At 45.7% G+C, this 22,879-nt stretch overlaps 1 protein-coding gene across 1 annotated transcript; it reads right to left on the bottom strand.

Annotated features, from left to right (window-relative positions):
• Window positions 1–512: 512 nt before the first annotated feature.
• On the bottom strand, window positions 513–2,461 carry LOC136453568 (cytochrome P450 86A1-like). The gene has a single exon (XM_066454128.1). It carries the CDS (start codon window positions 2,363–2,365, stop codon window positions 722–724), a length of 1,644 nt encoding a protein of 547 aa, XP_066310225.1. The 5' UTR covers window positions 2,366–2,461; the 3' UTR covers window positions 513–721.
• Between the last annotated feature and the right edge of the window lie 20,418 nt (window positions 2,462–22,879).

Genomic DNA, 22,879 nt, shown 5'->3' with positions numbered 1-22,879 from the left:
GACAAGGAGACGATGATGGCACGGCTCGGTGGTGCGACGCTAGTATGGAGACGGTGACGTGGCTCGGCACGGCCCCGGAGGAAAGGGGTGCGAGGGCAATGGAGGCGTCGGAAGAGGAAAGAAGAAAGAGATGAGGTGTGTTGCGGTTTCAGCATAGGAAAAGATAAGGAGAGTGAAGAACAAAAGGAAAAAATAAAGATATTTTGGATATTTCACCATTTTCACTGATCAGGAGAAGTTATTTTGCCAAACATTTTTTTTATACCAAGTGAAGCTAGGGCTAAAAAAAACTATTTTATCAGAGAAGTTGTTTTGCCTCAAACAGAAGTTTTACTAAACACGCCTTTAGAGTGACACATCCGTTGTATAGAATATGCCTGGGCACATTTTAGCCTACCGCTTGTGTGTACACAGACAGAGACGAGAGAGATACACCCTCCATCCTCCGCCACTGATTTAAAACAGGTTTTATACTTGTATGTGCAAAGTAAAGAACTCCATTGCTCTGTCGATCCATTGACCTGAACAAAAGTACACAAACCGATCCAACCACACAAAAAGCACACAAGTACAACCATATGACGCCATGTCACCCACAAACTTAACGGTCTAACGAAGAGGGGGGAAACGGAGAAAACGATATGACTTTGACAGGCAGAGGCGCATAGAAGAACTTCAGCACGAAGAAGCCAATGCCAATGTGCGCGGGCACATGCAAGGCTTATGCAGCTGCTGCAGTTGTGGTCGGGATCACAGAGGCTCCCAGCTGCGGTGCTTCCTCCGGTGCCGTGACGTATGCGGCGAGGTCCCGCGGCTTGACGTGCACGCGGAGGCCGTTCTTCATGAACAGAGTGAGCGACATCTTCTGCTCCACCTTGTGCCCAGGGACGAGATCCACCGAGTGGCGCAGCAGCACAGCGGACGCGACGGACTTCATCTGCAGGTACGCCAGGTCCTTGCCCAGGCAAATCCGCGGCCCGCCGTTGAACGCCACGAAGCGGTACGCGTCCTTGGCCGGCTCGAACCGGGTCCCGTCAGCGGAGAGCCACCGCTCAGGCCGGAACTCAGCGCAGTCCTTCCCCCAGATGCTCTCCATTCGTCCAACCGAGTAGATGGAGTAGGTGATCGCTGAGCCGGCCGGCACCAAGGTGCCATCGGGCAACACGTCGTCCTCCACCACGTACTTGGAGTCCTGCGGCACCGACGGGTACAGCCGCAGCGTCTCCGCCAATGCCGCCTTCAGGTACACGAGGCGATCCAGCTCGTCGAAGTCCAGCGGCTCCTCAGTCCACCTCCCGGTGTCGTCGCCCCGCGTCTCCCTGAGCACGGAGGCGATCTCCAGGACCACCTTGCGCTCGACGTCGCGCCGCAGCATGAGCATCCAGAAGAACCAGCTGAGCGCGACGGACGACGTGTCGCGCCCGGCGAGCACGAAGTTGAGCGCGATCCACTGGAGCACGTCCTCTGGGAACGCCCTGCCATTGCCGTCGCGCTTCTTCATGAACCTGGAGAGCAGGTCGTCCGACGGCGTCGCCTTGCGCGCCGCGATGGCCTCTGTCATGTATTGGTCCACGATCGCGAGGCTCTCGCGGAGGTTCCGCTCGCTGCCGACGCCGAGCGCCTTCTTGATGCGCCACAAGAAGCTGGGGAACAGGAACCTCTGCAGCATCGCCTCGGTAGCGGAGTCGAAGGCATTGGCGAAGGGGTTGTCCTGCAACCCCGGCGACAATGTCTCGGGGTCCTTGCCGAAAGTGAGGCCGCAGATGTTGTCGAAGGTGAGGCGCAGGAGCAGGTCCTGGAGGTCGACGCTCGCTGCGGCTTCGCAGTGGTCTGCGAGGATACTCCACAGGCGGTACTTGATAATGCGGTTGGCCCAGCGTGCCATCGCCTGGCGCAAGGTCCGCGTGGTGAACTCGAGCGCCGCCGTCTTGCGCTGGAGCTGCCACTTCTCGCCGTCGGAGTTGAAGATGCCCTGGCCTAGGAGGTCGTGGAACGCCGCCTGCCACATGGGGCCCTTGGGGTAGTTGTCGAAACGCGCGCGCAGGATGTGATCCAGGTTCCGCGGGTGGCACGTCACGGTCACCAGCCCCTGGCGCTGCGCGAGGAACGGCAGCGGCAGGATGCACGTCTGGTACGTGGCCGCTTCCCCCGTGGAGCGCAGGTTGTCGACGATCCAGTCGTGGACCCGCGCCCGGTTCAGGACGACGCTGGGCAGGCTGCCGACGAGGGGCCACATCCGCGGCCCGGACAGCCGCCGCGTCAGCGCCCAGAACCACACCATGTACGCCGAGACCAATGCGGCTGCCGCCGCGGCGACGGCATAGGGGTGCGAGTGCAGGACACCAGCATCCAGTACAGTGGCCATGCCGGTGCGTTTTAAGCTTGGAATCGCACCTGGTTGTAACAGCACTGTGGCGATATAATTAGGAGGGCTGGGTTTAGGCGCTGCGATAAAGAAATGGCGGCGCTGTTCTTGGTGAGTTGGGAAATGTTTTGGCGCCCTCGTGTATATTTATGTCCTCTGCACACGAGCCGTGTGGAGAGGCTTTCCTCTGCGCCCATGTCTCGCAAGATTTTGAATTCATCAAGGACAAATAAAATGCGTTGCACTTGTCCATACTTCTTGCCTTCATGCCCATCCTGCCTAACAAGAATAGGCAATATTCCTCACTTCAGTGAACGTGCTGGTAGGGACTAATCTAACTGGGGTTGGTGCCATTTGTTTCAAGAGGGTAACAGAAAGCAAGGAGCGCTGTAGGTATTGGGCAGTGGTTTTTGGTATAGAAAATTCAGTGCGTGTGCGATTCCTTCAAGAACTCTCGCTTTCTTTGTTGTTAGTGCGAACTACCGAGCAGGTTGCCCATACTTTCGCAAATCTATTTCGTCAAATATTTCACCTCTCACGTACTAGAACCATGCATTGCTCTACCACCGACCTGGTAGCAATAGTTGGTGAGAAATCTGTTGCCTATTACTTCCCATTCAACATATCGAACTAGAAAGACAAGGCTAAAATTAAATACACAGAAAGCCAAAAACGTGAGAGTTGATTCACATTACATTCTTTTCATGCCCAGTTTAATTTTTTTTAGATAATGGATAAAACATCCGGCTTCATCTATCCGATGGTAGAATCAGGCCAATTATTACAAACACCAGGTCTAAGACCCTTGCCCAACTCAAAAACTTAGAGAGCCACAAAACATCCAAAAGGATAACAAAGTTGACACCAAAGAGATCCTGACAAACGCTAACCAATAAATCTGTTCGATAACCATCCATTGGAACTAAAGAAGTGAAGCGCGGACGTCTCTAAACGTTGCCCCGCAAGAAGCTGAAGACGAAGCTCCTCACGCCGCTGCAACTTTGCCCATTGCCGCAGCCAGTAAGTTCCCCGGAAGAGAACCTGCAAAAAAAAATTTGGTCTGCACTTGTCAAAGACTACCTCATTTCTTGTTATCCAAATGGTCCAATATAAAGCTGAAGCTGCAGTTAAAAACAATGAATTGTAAAGCTTACTACCCCGTTTTGACCAATTAACAAAAAAGATCATCTATACTCAGTGGGGGTGGTAATCCAAACATGAGATGAACAGCGCGCCATAAGAATTTAGCGTATGTACAGTGGAAAAAGAGATGTTGGATCGTTTCTGGACAATGGCAAAAAGCACAACTTTTCTCACCATTCCAGTTACGTCTAGCAAGGTTATTCTTAGTTAAAATCACACCTCTCTTTAAATACCACAAAAAAATTCTAATCTTTGATGGGATCTTAACCTGCCAAATATCTTATGACACCCTTACCCCATTGTTAATTAACGCAGCATACATAGATCTCACTGAAAAGGTACCTGATGAATTAAGTGTTGAGTGAAATTTGTCCCTTTCCCCCTGTAAGTTTATATCTTGTAGAGAAGCTACAATCATGTGCCAATCTCTTAAATTCCTATCCACTAAATTTCGTCGGAAGGAAATATTTAAAGGGACCGTTGCAAGAACAGTTGCCACATAATCCTGTTTTTCTTCTCGCTATATTAAACAATGCGGGAAACTTATCCTTCAACGGTTTATTACCTAACCAGGTATCAAACCAGAAGCGGATTTGGGACCCATCTAACACCTTGAAAGTGCCGAAACTCATAAAGGTATCTTTAACTTTCATCAGACCTTTCCAAAAATGTGAATCTGTTGGTTTTTTTGTACAGCTCCCAAGTGGTTTATCTTTTAGGTACTTATTTCTCAAAAGTTGTTGCCAAAGACCTTCCTCATTTAATAATTTATATAGCCATTTACTCAATAAACATTTATTTTGTAGCTCCAAATTATGTATGCCTAAACCCCCTTGATTTTGGGTTGGCACATTAACTCCCACTTGGCCAACCTATATTTTCGCCCAGTTTATTTAAATGGTTTGATTGATATAACAGCCTCTACATCGTGAGATCATTTTTGCTCTGTGGACGCAAATCTGATCCCACACTCAAAGAGCTAGAACGCTCAGATCATATGGAGATCACCTCGTGAAGAACCCTAGCCAACCTGGCCTAGCCGACTTCAGAAATTGGCCTAACTTATTTTACTAGAGAAATCACGAAAGCCTAGAAAATGCATCCTGAGAAAGAGCCCACTGGGAAGGTGCACATAGGGTTGTCCTAGGATCTCGGCAGGTCATTTAGAACACCCACAAACACTATTGAGGAGCTTGCAGAATAACAATTGGGGATGGAAATGCTATGGTTTGGAAAAGGCAAAATAGTATATCATCGACTGAATATCCTCAATCGGTCATTGCCCCCTCATATTTATTTGGGGGGGGGGGGGGGGGGGGGGTGGACTTATCGCATCTAAAGATTGTTTACAACTCAAACTCAACATAGATCTCCACTCGGTTAAAATTGACCTAGCCAACCTGGCAACCCAGCCTAGCCAGTTTGTAAAACATGGCCTAGTTGGCCTGACAACCCTACCTAGCTGGTTTTGCCAACAAAGCCGCAACGGCCAATTTTGATCGTCAATAGGCTCATGCTTACTACAATAGATGCATTTGTAGTAAAGTGTAAACTCATCAAGATATGTTAGACAAATTTGCATAGGTTTATGGACGCTAAGGAACAATATAGAAGAAGAACGATCAAAATCCGAGTTAAAACAAAGAAGATATGATGAAGATTCCTTGCTAGACCAAACATCTGAGCACTTGATCGTGACCAACATCGAGGCACATGGACGATGCACATTGAAAACAAGGATCACCATGTCATTCACCAAATGAAAAGATAGAGGTACAGTGGAACATCCGGCGAGACGATGATCACCAGATATGTGTGAGTAAGATGGAATGACCCATCGAACAATACAGAGGAGTGATGGACCTAGTGCTAGATCATCAAGTTGAAGGACCGAAAACGACGACCAGAGAGGAGGCCAATGGAAGCCGTAAAATTTCTCGAGAAACTTTTGGCCGCTTGAAAGGTCCTAATATGGCTAAGGGGGGGGGGGGGGTGAATAGCCTATTTAAAAATCTACAAATCAACTAGAGCAATTTGATTAGTATGACAAATAGCGTAATGCAAACTTGCTCTAGCTCTACAAGGGTTGCAAGCCACCTATCCAATAATTCTAGTTGCAATGATTACTTAGGCACACAAACTTGCTATGTAATTACTCAATAAGAGCTCTCAATCTTGCTACTCTAAAGAGCTCAACTAGATGAATGTAAATAATAAAGCAAGCTCTCAATTCTAATTACACTAAAGAGCTTGTTTCAACTAGTTTGCAAGAATGTAAATAAGTGAGTAGAGTGATTATACCGACGTGTAGGGGATGGACCAATCACAAGATGAATATATAGCCAATTACCAGGAGAATGCCAAAGACAAGAGACAAACGATTTTCTCCCGAGGTTCACGTGCTTGCCAACACGCTACGTCCCCGTTGTGTCGACCAACACTTGGTGGTTCGGTGGCTAAGAGGTGTTTCACAAACCTCGTCCACACGATTGGACACCGCAAGAACCGACCCACAAGTGAGGTAACTCAATGACACGAGCAATTTACTAGAGTTACCTTTCGGCGCTTCGCCGGGGAAGGTACAACTCCCCTCACAATCACCAGAGATGGCCACGAACAATCACCAACTCGTGCCAATCCTCCACCGCTGCTCCAACCGTCTAGGTGGTGGCAACCACCAAGAGTAACAAGCGAAATCCACAGCGCAACACGAATACGAAGTGCCTCTAGATGCAATCACTCAAGCAATGCACTTGGATTCACTCCCAATCTCACAAAGATGATGAATCAATGATGGAGATGAGTGGGAGGGCTTTGGCTAAGCTCACAAGGTTGCTATGTCAATGAAAATGTGCAAGAGTTATCCCTTGAGCCGGCCATGGGGCTATAAATAGAGCCCCCATCAAATAGAGCCGTTATACCCCTTCACTGGGTAAATCGCGCTCTGACCGGACGCTCCGGTCATACTGACCGGACCCTGGACACAGCGTCCGGTCCACAGATGTAAGCCACGTGTCATTCTGAGTTAAACTTGAGCAGCCAGATCACAACGGCTATTAACTGACCGGACGCTCTGGCAAAACTGACCGGACGCTGAACCACCAGCGTCCGGTCGTTTACAGTAACGGTCCAAATCTGGTTTTCTTCGATCGGACGCGTCCGGTCCACCTTGACCGGACACAGACCAGCGTCCGGTGCTAAACCCTAGTCACTGTGTCGCCATGTCAGTTTGACCGGACGTAGAAACTAGCGTCCGGTGCATCTCAGGTCCAGCGTCCGGTGCAACACCGAAACTGGCGACCTCTCTGCTATGCCTGACCGGACGCGCCGGTCCACCCAAGATCAGCGTCCGGTCACTCACAGTGACCACCGATTTTTCTATCTAGGGTGGCGGTGGCACCGTCGGACTGTCCGCACTCTACGGGCGGACACTCCGCCGGTGGAGTTTCTTGCCCTTGCACCTAAACTTCACTACCCTTGATCAAATGTGCCAACCACCAAGTGTATCACCTTGTGCACATGTGTTAGCGTATTTTCACAAACATTTTCAAGGGTGTTAGCACTCCACTAGATCCTAAATGCATATGCAATGAGTTAGAGCATCTAGTGGCACTTTGATAACCGCATTCCGATACGAGTTTCACCCCTCTTAATAGTACGGCTATCAATCCTAAATGTGATCACACTCACTAAGTGTCTTGATCACCAAAACAAAATGGCTCCTATATTTTATACCTTTGCCTTGAGCCTTTTGTTTTTCTCTTTCTTCTTTTCCAAGTTTAAGCATTTGACCATCACCATGCCATCACCATTGTCATGATCTTCGCCATTGCTTCATCACTTGGAGTAGTGCTACCTATCTCATAATCATCTTGATAAACTAGGTTAGCACTTAGGGTTTCATCAATTAACCAAAACCAAACTAGAGCTTTCAATCTCCCCCTTTTTGGTAATTGATGACAACCCTTATACAAAGATATGAATTAAAGTTTATTTGAATCCATGTTGCTTGCCCAAGCATATTTACCAAGTGTAAAGGATATGGGCAAGTTTCATGAACTCCATATGATAGCAATTGCTCCCCCTACATATGTGCTAAGAGTTTGGATTGAAGTTTTGCACATATGATTAGATAGGAAATATAGGAGTCAATTTCTACCAAATGATGCTAAGGTATAAGAAATGGACCTTTGAAGCGTGATACCAATCGGAGTGCATCAATATACCATCCTTAGCACCATTAGTAACTAGACATATACAGGAACTAGAATACCCCGTGAGATCAACATTACATGCAAGGGTCTAGTTTCCATATAATGAACATAAGTCTAGTTACTTAGCCTATGCATGCTAGTTTTTCATTTCAACATTCAAACCTACAACTAGCATACACCACACAAGCATGGATTTTTGAAATTAAAACTTATGCCATGCAAGCAAACATATGTAATGCTCATTCAAATGTACCATACAAGTTTATGAGCTTGCTCCCCCTATTTGTATGCTCAAAATTTGAATTGATCCCCTTCTTTTGTCATCTATTATCTCTTCCCCTTTGTTTCACTATCTTTGTACACTATTTCTCCCCCTTTGTCATCAATGACCACAAAGGCTTAAAGTATAGATAGGGGTGACCTCAAACTATAGATATGTTGGGGTGAAACCATGTGAAATGAGGATCATTTTCCCAATTTGTTCAATCTAGAGTACTTGCAAAAGTTATTTAACTCGGTTTGATCCAAGGACAAGCTTCTTCACACCTCCAAATAAGGGTTATCTTATACCATGTTGAGTTAAACACTTATAGCTCATTTTCTAAATCAAACACTAGGTTTACAAGCCCACAAACATGTCATATGCTACCACTAGATCATTTCAAACATACAAGCAATAGTGGTACCATACAAGCATCAAGTTCATTTAATATTCATGAATGAGCCTATTCAAATGTGAAATATGCCTAGATGCACTAATCATGTCCTTAGCAAGGATGTATGCCATGCCAATCAACTTTTACCTTGGATTGCTCGAAGGAGAGGCATGTCAAATAATGGGGGTGCATCAACACATATTGGAGAAGTCAAGTATGTTCAATTCATTCCTTAGCTTGCAGAACCTCTTCTCATCAAGTGGCTTGGTGAATATGTCGGCAAGTTGATCTTCGGTGCCCACACTCTCTATGCAAATGTCCCCTTTTTGTTGGTGATCTCTTATGAAATGGTGGCGGACATCAATATGCTTTGTTCTTGAGTGTTGAACCGGGTTGTTGGTGAGCTTTACGGCACTTTCATTGTCACATAGCAATGGCACTTGCTTGAACTTGATTCCAAAGTCACTCAAAGTAGCCTTCATCCAAAGTAATTGAGCACAACAACTACCGGCCGAAATGTACTCCGCTTCGGCGGTTGAAAGTGCTACACTATTTTGCTTCTTTGATGACCAAGATACAAGTGATCTTCCCAATAGTTGACATGTGCCCGATGTGCTCTTTCTCTCAACTTTGCATCCCGCATAATCGGAATCCGAATATCCAATCAACTCAAATCTTGCTCCTTTGGGATACCATAATCCAACATGTTGTGTATGCTTCAAGTACCTTAATATTCTCTTTGTTGCCTTCAAATGACTTTCTCTTGGTGAGGCTTGAAATCTAGCACACATGCATACACTAAACATCACATCCGGTCTTGATGCGGTCACATAGAGTAGGCTTCCAATCATAGACCGATACATCTTTTGATCCACCATGTTGCCACTAGCATCACTATCTAAGCTTCCACTTGTCCCCATTGGTGTACTAATAGCTTTACTATCATCCATTCCAAACTTCTTGAGCATGTCCTTGATATACTTGCCTTGACTTACAAATGTGTCATTCTTCATTTGCTTGATTTGAAGACCAAGGAAGTAACTAAGCTCTCCAATCATGGACATCTCAAACTCACTTGCCATCATCTTGCTAAACTCCTCACAAAATTCTTAATTTGTTGACCCAAAGATGATATCATCAACATAGATTTGCATTATAAACAAGTCATTTCCAAGCTTCTTGGTGAAGAGAGTGGTGTCAACCTTTTCCATCTTAAATCCCTTAGAGAGTAGGAAATCCCTCAATCTCTCATACCATGCTCTAGGTGCTTGTTTCAATCCATACAAAGCTTTTCTCAACTTGAAGACATGGTTGGGTTTCTTCTTATCTTCAAAACCGGGAGGTTGCTCAACATACACAAGCTCATTGATGTACCCATTGAGAAATGCACTTTTCACATCCATTTGGTACAACTTGATGTTGTGGGCACAAGCATAAGCTAGCAAGATCCTAATTGCTTCCAATCTTGCAACCGGACCCTACTTTGCGTACTACCTCCGTTCAAAACACCGCAAACGTTTTGGAAAGGCAAGTTCCCTTTACCTTCGCCCGAACCCTACTTTGCGTAATGCTAGAAACATCTTTTTCCCTTTTCCATAGCATCCATGACAATAATACATCGGAATTTCGCACATTGCATTAGATGAACCGTGACCGTGCTAGTTGGGATGAAAAAACCTGCTCATTGTTTCTTGAGCTAATCACTCAGCAGAAAAACCTATGTCACTGGGGCAACAATACCCAACCTCTCTTGGGTGGACAAATGTCTATCGTGCCTTTAACGAGGCCACAAGGCTCGGGTACAACAAGAAACAGCTCCAGAACAAGCACAACGAGCTGAAAAGGGCGTATTTCAATTGGTGCGACGGACAGATCCATACTAGGCTTGGCCATGACCCGCAGACTGGAGAGGTGACAGCTGATCCCGGTTGGTACGCCACAGGCAACGGGGTACTAACTACACCCTTTTTGTTGACTCTTTTTTAGCATTTAGGTTCGCACTAACTGACTAGTAACATGGTCATCCCTGGATCACGTGCAGGAAAGTAACAAAACCGCCCGTGAGAGGTTCAGACGTCCACCATGCTATGAGCAACTGACCTTGATTTTGGGACGCACTCCACGTGACAGGGGCGAGTTGGTATCTGCAGGGGGACATCAACCTGACCATACACCTAGTAGTGCCAGCCCTCAAACTCCTCGAGCCTTGTCCGATGAGCCCTTACAACCACGTAGTGTTGGTTAGCCCTCTAAGAGAGTCACTAGGGACCATTCCGTTAACAGTCCTCACAGTAAGAAGAGTAGCAGGACAACAACCCTTGATGACTGCCTTGATGACCTGAGCAACATTATCAGGGATGCTAGGGGGAAACAGGCCCATGTAGCCACTGATGCCGAGGAGATTGCCCAAGTCCATGAGACTCTTAAGCAAGATGGTTACAGCGAGAGTGATGTAGTCTTTGCCCAATCCCTTAATCTTTGCAGCAACAGGATCCGTCGTCAGGCTTTTCTTAATTTGCAAACAAAAGAGGGACGATTGAACTAGGTGAATGTCTCATGGGACTTCGTTTCCTCCAAGTCAAAGTGACCAGCACCATACTTCCTCCTGCGGCTTGTTAAGTTGGTTTAGTTTTCCAGCATTAGCATGTTGAGTTGTTTATGTACCTTGTCAGCGTTATGTTCTTTGCTTTCGTTGTAATAAAGACCGTTGTCGAGAACTATGTTCACTTAGATGAGCATTCTAGTTGAAGCGCCATCTGCATTCTATTTTATGTCAATTTCTGATTTGAGCATGTATAGTAAACTTTGGTAGCAGGAGATTGTTTAACAGCGCCAGATATTTCATTAATTGACTGTAGAAATTTCATTAATTGACTGTTGTGCCTCCATGTGTATTGAGGTAATTGAAAGTGCTTCTTTCTTGTTATTTTTGGTACGATACCATGCCAATATATGTTGTCACATCTTTTTGGTTTGTGCCCTTTTTAATATTGCAGCATGAGTAGCAATGAGGAGTCGTCCAATAGCGACACTTCTAGTGAAGGACCAGGCATGGTGAACTTGGCAAAGGCAGCTGTGGTGCTAAGAAGGTTGAAAGGTATGCTAGCGCAGCAACATCCTACGGCAAATCCCCCTTGTCCCATACCCAAGCTCACTGGCGCGCAATGGATGCAACTTACTCTTGACAACCCCACAAAATGCATAGACAATTTACGTATGTCCCGTGATGCCTTCATGCATTTGCATAACATGTGTGCTTCCGTTTGGGCTGCCATCTACAGACAAGTGTAGTTCCGTTGAAGCTTTAGGAATGTATGTCTGGACTTGTGCCCACCAGTCTGCTATTAGAGAATGCAAAGACAGATTTGAAAGGTCCTTAGATACGGTTAGTAGGAAGGTAACTGCACTAGCAGAGGTTATGTATAGGTGGGCACAGACTATACTAGTTTCAGCAGATAGGAACTACCCACGAGTCAGCCAGAAACTTGCTGAATATGCACCATGGTTTGATGGGTGCATAGGTGATATAGATGGTGCCCACATAAAGGTTGAGGTTAATCATAAAGCCAAAGGTGACTTCTTCAATAGGAAAGGAGAAACTTCAATTAATGTTTGCGCCATTGTGGATATGGATGGCCGCTTCACCTATGTGGGTGCCGGGAAGGCGGGAGCATGTCATGACATGGTAGTCCTAAGAGACTGTCAGGGCGATGAATGGTTCCCGCATCCACCAGCAGGTTCGTGATAGCTTGAAAATATCTTTGATGCAGTATGTGTGTAGGTAGTTGGTAGGCCATTGTTGGCACTAATTGTGGAATTATTTTAATTATTGTAGGATGCTACTACCTGGCAGGCTCGGGATACACGGAGACGAAAGGATACATGACTTCTTTCCAGAATACAAGGTACCATATAAACGACTTTAGGGGCGTAGAATTGGAGACGTTAGAACGTGAAGAGAAATTTAACTACATTCATGCGAGGCTGCGCAATGTAAATGAAAGGAGATTTGGGGGGCTCAAAGAACGGTGGCATATTCTTGAACGGGTTCCTTTCTTTCCGAGGAAAAAGCAAGCGATGATTATCATATCATTCTTTGCAATGGATAATTATTTGTGGACGCATAAGTATGGACATAATGCACCGTCGTATGAGCTATCGGAGTGGGTGATACTAAATAGTGGAACCCAAACAACTGTAGTAAGGGAGTTGATATCAGCTGTAGTGTGGAGTGGAATATAGTTGAGGGAAGGTGATGTAATGAACCTACTTTAGTACTTGAATTTAAGTTAGGTATTTAAGGAATGCATTTTGTGTGGGGCAAGATTTGTTAACCCTAGTGGATGTTGTAATCTTTTGTTGTATGGATTGAACAAATGGAGTGTCATTTGTTGGGTATTTGTAATGGACTGTCATTTGGTAGCTACGAACTAGAAGTAGATCCTGTTTAGTAAATGCATGTATCATCTGTATAAGGTAAGTAACTGAATGGGCCAAGATTATTTCATCCTTTTTCTACTTCCTTAATTTAATTTTTTGTTATTTTATTAAGTTTATACTGCAATCAATTATCCAATACAGTTCATATTAGTAATTTACATTGTAAGTGATAATAAAAGACATTGTTGTTTGCTCATATGTGGTGTTCTTGATTTTGCAGCCACAAACTGTAGTCACTAGTGAAGGACATTGCTGCTGAATTTGTCACTGACCTAGTAAGTTTATTTTGTGAAGTTATGTGTGAGGGTGGGATGAAAATGACCCAGCACCCAGATCATTCATTCATGTAGCATGTAGCTGTACATACATTCACTGACCTGGCAAGCTTGATTTTGTGAAGTTGTTAGCATTCAGTGACCTGGAGCCGAGAGTGATCAATGGAGTTCAGAACAACGAGTACACGAACAACTGGGCCAGTGGATATCATCAGGTATAGTTGCGCTTTGTATCTTTGTTTGCACCTAAGGTTTCCACTGGATGGACCAATCTAGCAGGCTTTGAGGACTTGATTGTTTTGTCAGTAGGCTAATTGTTCCTTTTCTCGTTTTAGAAATAAATGTTCAAATGCCTTTTCATATTCTCATAGGGTGAACTAGTTTTTGATGATATCATGGACATGGTTGACAGAGAAGCAGATGGAAGTGATAGAGTTGAGGGTTTTGGTTCTTTGTCACTCTATTGCTGGTGGAACTGGTTCAGGTTGGCTATCTGGATCTCATATTTTGATTTCCTATCTTTTCATTTTTACTTAGGCAGACATAATTATTGGCATACTATTACTTCCTTTGTACAGATTGTTGATAACTCATTGCTTAAAAGATGTATAGTAGGGGTCGAGAACTGGATAACACAACTTGGATGCCTTCTTTTGTTTTTTTGATTGTTTTGTATGTAGCTGTTGCTCTGAATCGAAGAAAATTCATCGATCCCGGTTAATTGTAGTGTTATTGACTTTTGTGTTTGATTGGACCATTGCTTATGATTCTTTGTTCATTTGTTAGGAGTTCTTAGAAGGTAGGAAGAAGTTCTCAGTTGAGGCTAAGGAACAAGCTGGTTTTCAATGCAAGGAGGACTGAAATACCATGAGAATTGATTAATACAAGTGTAGTTCATCAGTTGAAATACCATGAGTGTTGATTAATACATGAGAGTTTTGTAGTTTAAAATTCATGGCCATGGCTACATACTTTTTTTTTGTCAATTTTTAGTAGTTTTGTTGAACTTAGACAACTGAAATTGGTTGAGGAGAAGAGTTTAAATTTCAAATAGCTATTCAGCCAATTTAAACTGGCTGGGGACTGGCTGGCTGGTCCAGCACCAGCTCCAGCCAGCCACTTCAAGCCTGCGTGGCTTGGCTGTGCAAGCCGCAAGACTATCGCCGCAAACGGCCAGTGGGACTTGCGGGGAAACGTTTGAAGCCCACTAGCGTCCGCAAGCAACATCAACAGCAGCGTCCATCAGCTAGCACAGCGCAACCACGACGTTCGAGGACGCCTGCAGCATCATGTACATGCCAGCTTGGTCGGTCAGCTCCTGTGTCAGCACATTGTCGGCTCCCGTGACCTGGTGCACCATGCGCCGGAAGCTGGCGGCGTCGGCGCTGATGTACGTGGTTGGCAGTTGCTTGCCCGCGCGCCGGCGGGACGCGGGCCGGAAGCTGGTTGGGGCGCGGCGGGGAAGCGGTCGCGGGCGTCGTCAGGGACCGGGACAGCGTGCCGAGGTCAAGGCCGTAGAGGACCTGCTGCTGCTGGTGGCTGGGTAGTAGGAGTGGGTGCCAGCCGCGGCGAGATGGACGAGGATCGAGGAGTGGGCGTATCCGCCCATGTGCGTGGCGGCGGCCATCGGCATCCGAACTGCTGGAACGATGAGCAGAGCAGGCGCGCTGGAGACAGGGGAAGAGGAGAGCCAGTGGTTGTAGTTTGCACGAGGGGCGAGCTCTGCTCACACCGACATCACAGTGACTTCACGGTGCGATAACACAGGACTGCTGATCAATTGATGGGTGCAGCAGGGGCACTGTCCGATTGGAGAACGCGGGCACTTGCGGGTCTTTGCGGGTTTCTCCTCTTGTCCACTGGGCTTTGTGGAGTGATTTTTTTTTAATTTTAACATTTTTTTATAACTAATTTTAAATCATAACACTGTAAGTTTTTTTTTAAACTAATACTTTTGGCTGGCCGCGCCAATTGCCCTGGCGCGGCCAAATGCCTGTGCCGCGCCATGCATGGTGGCGCGGCAGAGGTCTGACGTGGCGACGACCGGTTTCGGAGACCGTTGACGTGGCAGCTCTCGTCGCGCCACCGATCTTGGCGCGGTAGTGCCGCGCCCTGATCTATGGCATGACAGAGCCGAATAAATACCGCGTGGCCGGCCGCCCGCCCGCACGCACCCTGCCCGCCCGCCTGCCGCCAGCGCCCGCACTCGCCCATCCGCCGCCAGCGCCGCCAGCCGCCGCGCAGCGCCCGCGCCGACCGCGCCACGAACGCCGGCGCGTCAAGGCCCTCCGCTCCTAAGGTACCTCCTCTCGATTTCATATTTTTTTTTGCTTATTATTGATTTAGGATAATTCGTGATTTAGGATAGTTAGTAATTTAGGATAGTTAGGGTTGATTTCATATTTTTTTGATTATTATTGATTTAGGATAATTAGGGATTTAGGATAGTTAGTAATTTATGATAGTTAGGGTTTTATGATTGGTATTGATTTATGATAGTTAGTAATTTAGGATAGTTAGGTTAGTGAATTTGTTTGTGATTTACGTAGGTTTGAGGTTGTGTGTTCTAGTATAGTTAGGATTTTGGGTTTAGAGATTGTTTATGTATTTATTATTTAGTTTATAGTTAGTTATTTAGTAAGGGATTTTGGGTATAGATACTAGTTTACTCTAAACCCAAAAGGGTTTAGGTATTTTAGGGATTGATTATGTATTTATTATCTAGTATAGTTAGGATTTTGGGTTTAGGGATTTAGGATAGTTAGGTTAGTGATTTGTTTGTGAACTTACTAATGTTAATTTAAATTTTGTTAATTTGAATACTCTAACGCTTTGTTTATTAATTCGCAACAGGATGACTTCTCCCACGTAGCACCTGTTGTACCCTATTCTTGAGGTGGAGTACGACGACTAGCACCGAGCACACATGTTGAGTGACAATGACGCAGAGGTGTCCTTGCCTCCTTTGAGGCCCCGCACGCACACCAGGGCGCACCAGTGGGACGAGCGTTATGCACCGTACATACGGCGTGCCGGCTTCCTCGAGCTTGTCCATGTTGTCAACCACGATCTTCTGCCTCTTGACCCAGCACTACTTACTGCAGCTGTAGACAGGTGCGAGTGCATTCTTTGTACGTAAACTTTCTTCTAACAAATTTGAGGCAACTAACAGTCGTTCTATTCTTATAACAGGTGGAGGCCTGAGACCCACACGTTCCACCTACCTTGTGGCGAGATGACCTTGACGTTGCAGGACGTGAAGGCTATTTTAGGCCTTTGGTTGGGGGACTTCCAGTGACAGGGATAGTTGACAACGATGACTGAAGGGAGCTGGTGGCTCAGTTTACTGGCTTTCTTCCACCGGACGACGATGCTTCCAAGAAAAATAAGTGAGTAATTCAAGCCTATTTAATACTTGCATTACTTTCCTGCAGCCATGGGGTCTCATTTTCTTTGGTCAATTTCAGGAAAAGTTCCAGGGTTTCGTCGTCCTGGATCACGGAGCGCTTTGATTACTTTGACCCACAGGCTGAGGAGGCTTTGATCGTCAGGTTCGCTCGTGTGTGGCTCTGGCACTTTCTTGGTGCTTTCCTCTTTCTAGACGCCTCGGGTAACACGATCAGCTGAATGTTACTTGACATACTACGACAACCGTAGGAGAACATAGCGGCGTACAGCTAGGACAGCGCAGTCCTGACATGGACGTATCGACAGCTATGTGTTGTCTGTCGTCGCACCTTAGGATATGCAAACCTTGGGGGTTGCTCGTACCTACTTCAGGTGTGGTGTTAGGAACAATGGCCCGTTGGGAGGCCCCTTAATAATGGTTTACCGGTAAGTACTTCGGTTCACTATATTCTTAGAGGCAGATACATATGAATTCATTATTAATGGCTAATTCATTATCGTGTTCAATGCAGCAATGGAACGGGCAGGATGTACTCCCTACAGCTTTGTATATCTGGACGGAAGCAGAGTTAGTTAGAGGGAATGCGAGGCGCAAGTACAGGGAGTACACGGACGGTCTCGACGTCCTGACACAGCACCAGGTTACGCTCTCTTTACTATCATACATGTGTCTTGTTCGATGTATACTATATCACAACCTAACTCAATTACGAAATTTCAGGTGCATTGGTGTCTTTGGGATTCTTCGGAGCTCCAGGACTATCTCAGTCCTGTCACTAGGGACGAGTCAGACGAGTATCGCTGCGACGTCTCTCTTATTTTCTTCCATGTGGTCGAGATTCACTTGCCCATTCAGGTCTGCAGATAGTTTGGGAGAATGACAGGCTGCCCACCACCGCTTTACTCCACCAACCATGCCCACCACCACTTTACTCCACCAACCAAGAATTGCACAGGTGCGTTATCGATTAATAACAATGCTATAATCCAGAGGTGTGTGTTACAACTAACATCATTTTGTTGCAGGTATGACCGCAGGAAGAGGTACAAGACTAAGGATTGGCGTGTGACACACAGCTCGCGCATCCATTTGTGGCAGAACAGGGTACGACATCCGGTCCATGCGGGTCCTCCACACGACCAGCACACCTTCGACGAGTACCTGCGGTGGTTTCACAGGTCTACGAGGACATATATCAAGCCCCCGTACACTGACATGGCGATTGACGAGGACTCGGAGGAAGATATCATCGAAGATGTGTATGACGTTACCACTAGGGAGGACACACAGCTGGAGAGAGCCACGCTTCAAAGATATGTGGTAATATACTTGAATGGTACAATTTGTTATCCTTTTGGTATTAAGTATGTGTACTAAAACTGTCCAACCGCATTTCTGTACCCAGGCGACACAATTATCAAGGCTGTCCAACGAAGCAGCGTTCTGGCTTCACGAGTCTAGAGGTCAGGGGCCAGGCGTTCTCGTGGCTTTTATGGAGGTAACATAAACTTGTCCGTTTCAAAAATGTTTCTTTAGTGTATATGCGTTTAGGTAATGCACTAACTTTAACGTCTATTTATGCAGAAGGTGAAGAAGAGCTGTAGCAAGCTAGCTCAGAAGCTGAGTTGTATGGACACTCCTTATGAGGAACCGCCACTCCCGGCGCGGTCGGGTGTCACTTCTGCGGTGCGTACACCACCACATCATAGCGCTGGGAAGGACCCTGCAACCGAGGACGACGAGGACGACGACCCCCCGAGCTTCCGCAAACAGCACGACCAGTGGGACAATTGGCCGCAGCACGAGATCGGCATATCTCAGCTAGATGGTGCCTCGCTTGGTACCCAAGGAGCCTCACAGGTACTATCAAAGATAGTTTATTTAAATACGTAGGCTCCATGAACTAATGATCATAAAGAATTATAAGTAATCGTGCGTATCATATACTTGTAGGGTACGAGCCATACGCACCGTCGACGCGACCATACCGACGTTGGCTACACTCCCAATGTGTTGTCAACAAATCCGAAGAGACAGAGGCGTCCGAGGGATCCTTACACTCCTGGATCTTAGTTTGTTAGGTCAAACGAATATTGACGTCCAAAACTTGCGGGGTTATTTGGTTATGTTATGTCAAACTTATGTCAAAACAATGAAAATGTTATGTGGCAGCTTGTCAACTTGCGCACGGACTTCATTTATCTGTTTCATATTCGTTTCTTTGCGTCGCGGCAGCACTGCCGGTGAGATTAAGTACCAACTAGTTCGGGAACCGGCAGTCCCGGCGTATCTCGACGCCGGTGGCAATTTTTCATAATCGATTAGTTAAATTGGTGGTTAACCGTATTATAAAAGACGGAAAACAAATCATTGGCTTATCAAATTCTCTATTCGGCCGTGAAAAAAATTTAACAAAAGACAGAAATAAATCTACTATTGATTTTACGTCAAGCAATACTTAGAATAACTCCCACTATCGGCGCGACGCGTTCGGATTAAACCGTTCAGGTACCGCCGTCCGGGCGGCGGGCGCGACGGCCAGGCGGGCTTGCTGCTTGGGCAGACGGGACTGGGCACGGTATTTATTCGGCTCTGCCACGCCACGGATCAGGGCGCGGCACTGCCATGCCAAGGTCGGTGGCGCGGCAAGAGCTGCCACGTCAACGGTCACCGAAACCGGTTGTCGCCACATCAGACCTCTGCCGCGCCACTATGCATGGCGCGGCACAGGCATTTGGCCGCGCCAGGACAATAGGCGCGGCAAAAAGTGTTAGTTTTTTTATAAAAAAAACTTACAGTGTTAGATTTAAAATTAGTTATCAAAATGGCGCGGCACAGGCATTTGGCCACGCCAGGACAATAGGCGCGGCCAAAAGTGTTAGTTTTTTTATAAAAAAAACTTACAGTGTTAGATTTAAAATTAGTTATCAAAAAATATTAAAATTAAAAATAAATCTTGTGGAGTGGACAATATTAAACCGCAAAAACTTGCAGCTAAGCCACATCGGCCACAAATACCATTCTTGCGGGGCGGCTATGCGGGCTCGTGGAAGAACCCGCCCCACCTGCAATCTGACACACAAGGAAAAACAACCGTGAGCACTTCAAGCATGAAACAAATCAGCACCCTCTCATACAAGAGCAGTACTCCAACAAAGCCCTCGTTTAGTTGGGTGAATTTGGATTTTGGAGCTACTGTAGCACGTTTGTTTTTATTTGGCAAATAGTGTTCAAACATGGACTAATTAGGCTCAAAACGTTCGTCTCGCAATTTCCCACCAAACTGTGCAATTAGTTTTTATTTTCGTCTACATTTAATGTTCCATGCACGAGCCGCAAACATTCGATGTGACAGGTACTATAGCAACTTTTTGGACTTTGAGGTCCAACTAAACAAGGCGAAAATACTAATGTCCCATGACTGAAAAGCGAACAGAGCGAAGACAATGATTGCTTGAAGTAATTCACGTATTCAAAAACAAAGCTTCCGACCAATCAAATACTAATGGCTCAAGGCAAGCATCGTGCTGCTGCACTTGCCGGCTGCCCACAATCTGCTTGAGCTCATCCAGAAAAACACAGAAGCACAGGGACAGCTGCTGCCTGACGGACCAAGCTGCACAGTAGATTGAGCAGCACTGGTGTGCTTCGGTGCTTTTTACCCAAGCCGAGAGCTAAGTGCTAGCTCTCTGGAATTCCTAACCGAAGCACAACCTGACGAAGCACTGGATGCTGTAGTTGAACGAAATCACATAAACGCAGAAGCAATTTCACCTGCAGGATCTGGGACTGCACAGACCCACGCGCAGCAAGCATAAACTGGAACAGACACGCACGGAGAAGCACACGTAACCGCGGTCAGCTCGACGCACTACAGAATAAGTTATTTTTTAGCCGGCTACATGTAGTAGTTATAACATATAGAGATATTTACCCGTAGTTGCCTACAAAATAACTTATTATGTAGTCACTTTGAGTTACGATAATTACTATATTAATTTACGAGATTATAGTAACTCCTTACTAAGTGGTTTACTATAACGTTATGGTAAATATCCTCCCGTGTTATAGTAACCCAACTATCGTAAATATGTATTGATATTATCGTTAATTAGTATATATTATTGTTAATTAGTATATAAAATTATCGTAAATAGAGGTGGCTACGGAATAACTTATTTTGTAGCTGGCTACTGAATATACTCTTCCTATATAGTAGTCCCTCAAAACACAAAAACGCCCTCACATGAAGTATTCATCCCAAATACTTGCTAGGGGTAAATATGTCCAAGTTTTTCTTCATCGATCCAACGGACCGGCGCCTTCTCAACATTGTTTCGCCTCGACGCAACCTTTGAGATGTCACCACGTGTCCACCGATCCGTCACTCCCCGATTTTGAGGCCCAGACCGGTCAAACTCGTTACCGATGGTTTTGAGGCCCAAACCATCAAACCGTCCACATCTGCTTTTGAGGCCCAAACCAGCAAACCGTCCTCCGATGGTTTTGAGGTTAAACCGTCAAACCCCTCCAATGGTTTTGAGGACGAAACCACCAAACCCCTCCGATGTCGATGCGTGTCCGACCTCCACCAAGCTTGACGCCCTTCGTCTTCCATCTTGACTTGACCGACGCCATCTACATCTCCCATGTAGATGCGTGTTCGGCCTCCACCAAGTGCCACGACACCGTCCTCCTCCTCCTTGACTTGGTCGACGCTGTGTTTATCACCCATGTACTCTTGCGCTTGTCGATATCCCCAAGTGTTAGACACCACGGCTGGTCACTCGGCCTCCTTATCACTCAGTCCAAGCCTCACGTCCGTCCTTCACTGCTTCTAGTCCATCAGCACGACACGTCTCTACTTAACCTTCACCTCGCCGTTGACCACCGCCTCCGAGCTCTACAACTACGCACCACAAGCCATGAGACATGTCGCACAACCCAAGTCATGACATAGTTAGTTCACAAACTCAACCCAAGACGCAAGTCACGTTGACAATCACTCATCACAATCGAACCACAAGGACACATATCAACCTTGTGTTCGCAATCTCCCCCTTGATGAGTGCATTGTCAACACCAACACATGACAATAGAGCAAAAGAAATAGAAGAAGAAGAAAAAGAACTCACCCAAATGACCAAAAGCCAAAACCGAGTCATTTGAAATGAGCAAAACTTGGTTCCCAAAGACATGGGCAACAACTCGACGCAACCAAGCAAAACAAAGATAGCCCTCAAGAAGAGGCAGAACGGGTTCAACACCACTAGCAAAAGCAACTCAAAGTGCAACTCCCTTGAACAAATGCAATCTCCCAAATGAATGCATGCACTCAACATTAGGTGGATTTGTAGTGAAGAGCACATTCTCCCCCTTGGAAGTATCTCCCCCCTTCATGTGTGGAACAATTCTCTCCCTTGTGGACACATGCACTTATCAAGCCCTAAAAAACTAGCACTCCCCCTCAAAATATGTTGTGAATGCAAGGGATGCAGAAATGCATAAGTTTTAGGAGTATAGCAATCAGAGTGAAAAGATGCTCTAACTAGTATTGTTATGTGTGTAGCAACAAATACAAGTGCTAGCAAATGCTCAAACCGATCAAGTGAAATGAAATATGACAGTTAAGCAAATTTGAGCAATTTTAAGCAATTCAAAAAGGGGTTCACCACTGAAAATAGAACATAGCAAGTATAAGTAGGAAATCAACCTAGTGCTAACAAGTGTATACTAGAAGCAGCGGTGACACATCATGTCAAAGATGAACCTAAGACTTATGTTTTCATTAAATTTTAATTTTATCGGAGTTTACAGCTTAACACAAGACTTAATCAAAACATGTGTGTGCGAGAGCTTATCTGTACTGTCAGCCTAGCTTAGCAACCATGCCAAGCCTATGTCATAGACAATCAGAAGCTTGAGACAATGGTTTCGGCATCCACTAAAGGCTCAAGTTCATCCAATTGGAAGCCGTCTCAATACCTTGACGTGGGATAGTATAGACCATTCTCGATCTTTTCTCATCACTTAGCTTTATTTTCAAATTTTAGCACAAGAATAGTTGTCTAAGAAAGTGAATGACTCAAAGCAAGAGACATAGCAACCTGGCATATAAGTGATAGCATCAGAGATCTTAACAAGTCCTACACATGTTAGTTGCCATCCCATCGGTGAATAAATTTTCGTGCTTAATAGTTATTAATCATGTTCACAATTTAAAAAGCAGCTTAGCTCATAACATATATCAAATGATCAAAAGGAGTCTAAGCCCAAAGCACCATCATATACATACATAACATGCCAAATAGAGCATTATCTCACTCTAACAAACTATAATCATGAACCTCAAAATATGATGTATCATACATGATGCT

Source organism: Miscanthus floridulus, chromosome 5, assembly GCF_019320115.1.
Source record: "Miscanthus floridulus cultivar M001 chromosome 5, ASM1932011v1, whole genome shotgun sequence".
Classification (NCBI taxonomy): Eukaryota; Viridiplantae; Streptophyta; class Magnoliopsida; order Poales; family Poaceae; genus Miscanthus; species Miscanthus floridulus.
Note: the sequence above shows the minus strand (reverse complement) of the source record. Positions and strands in the feature narration are given on the sequence as shown.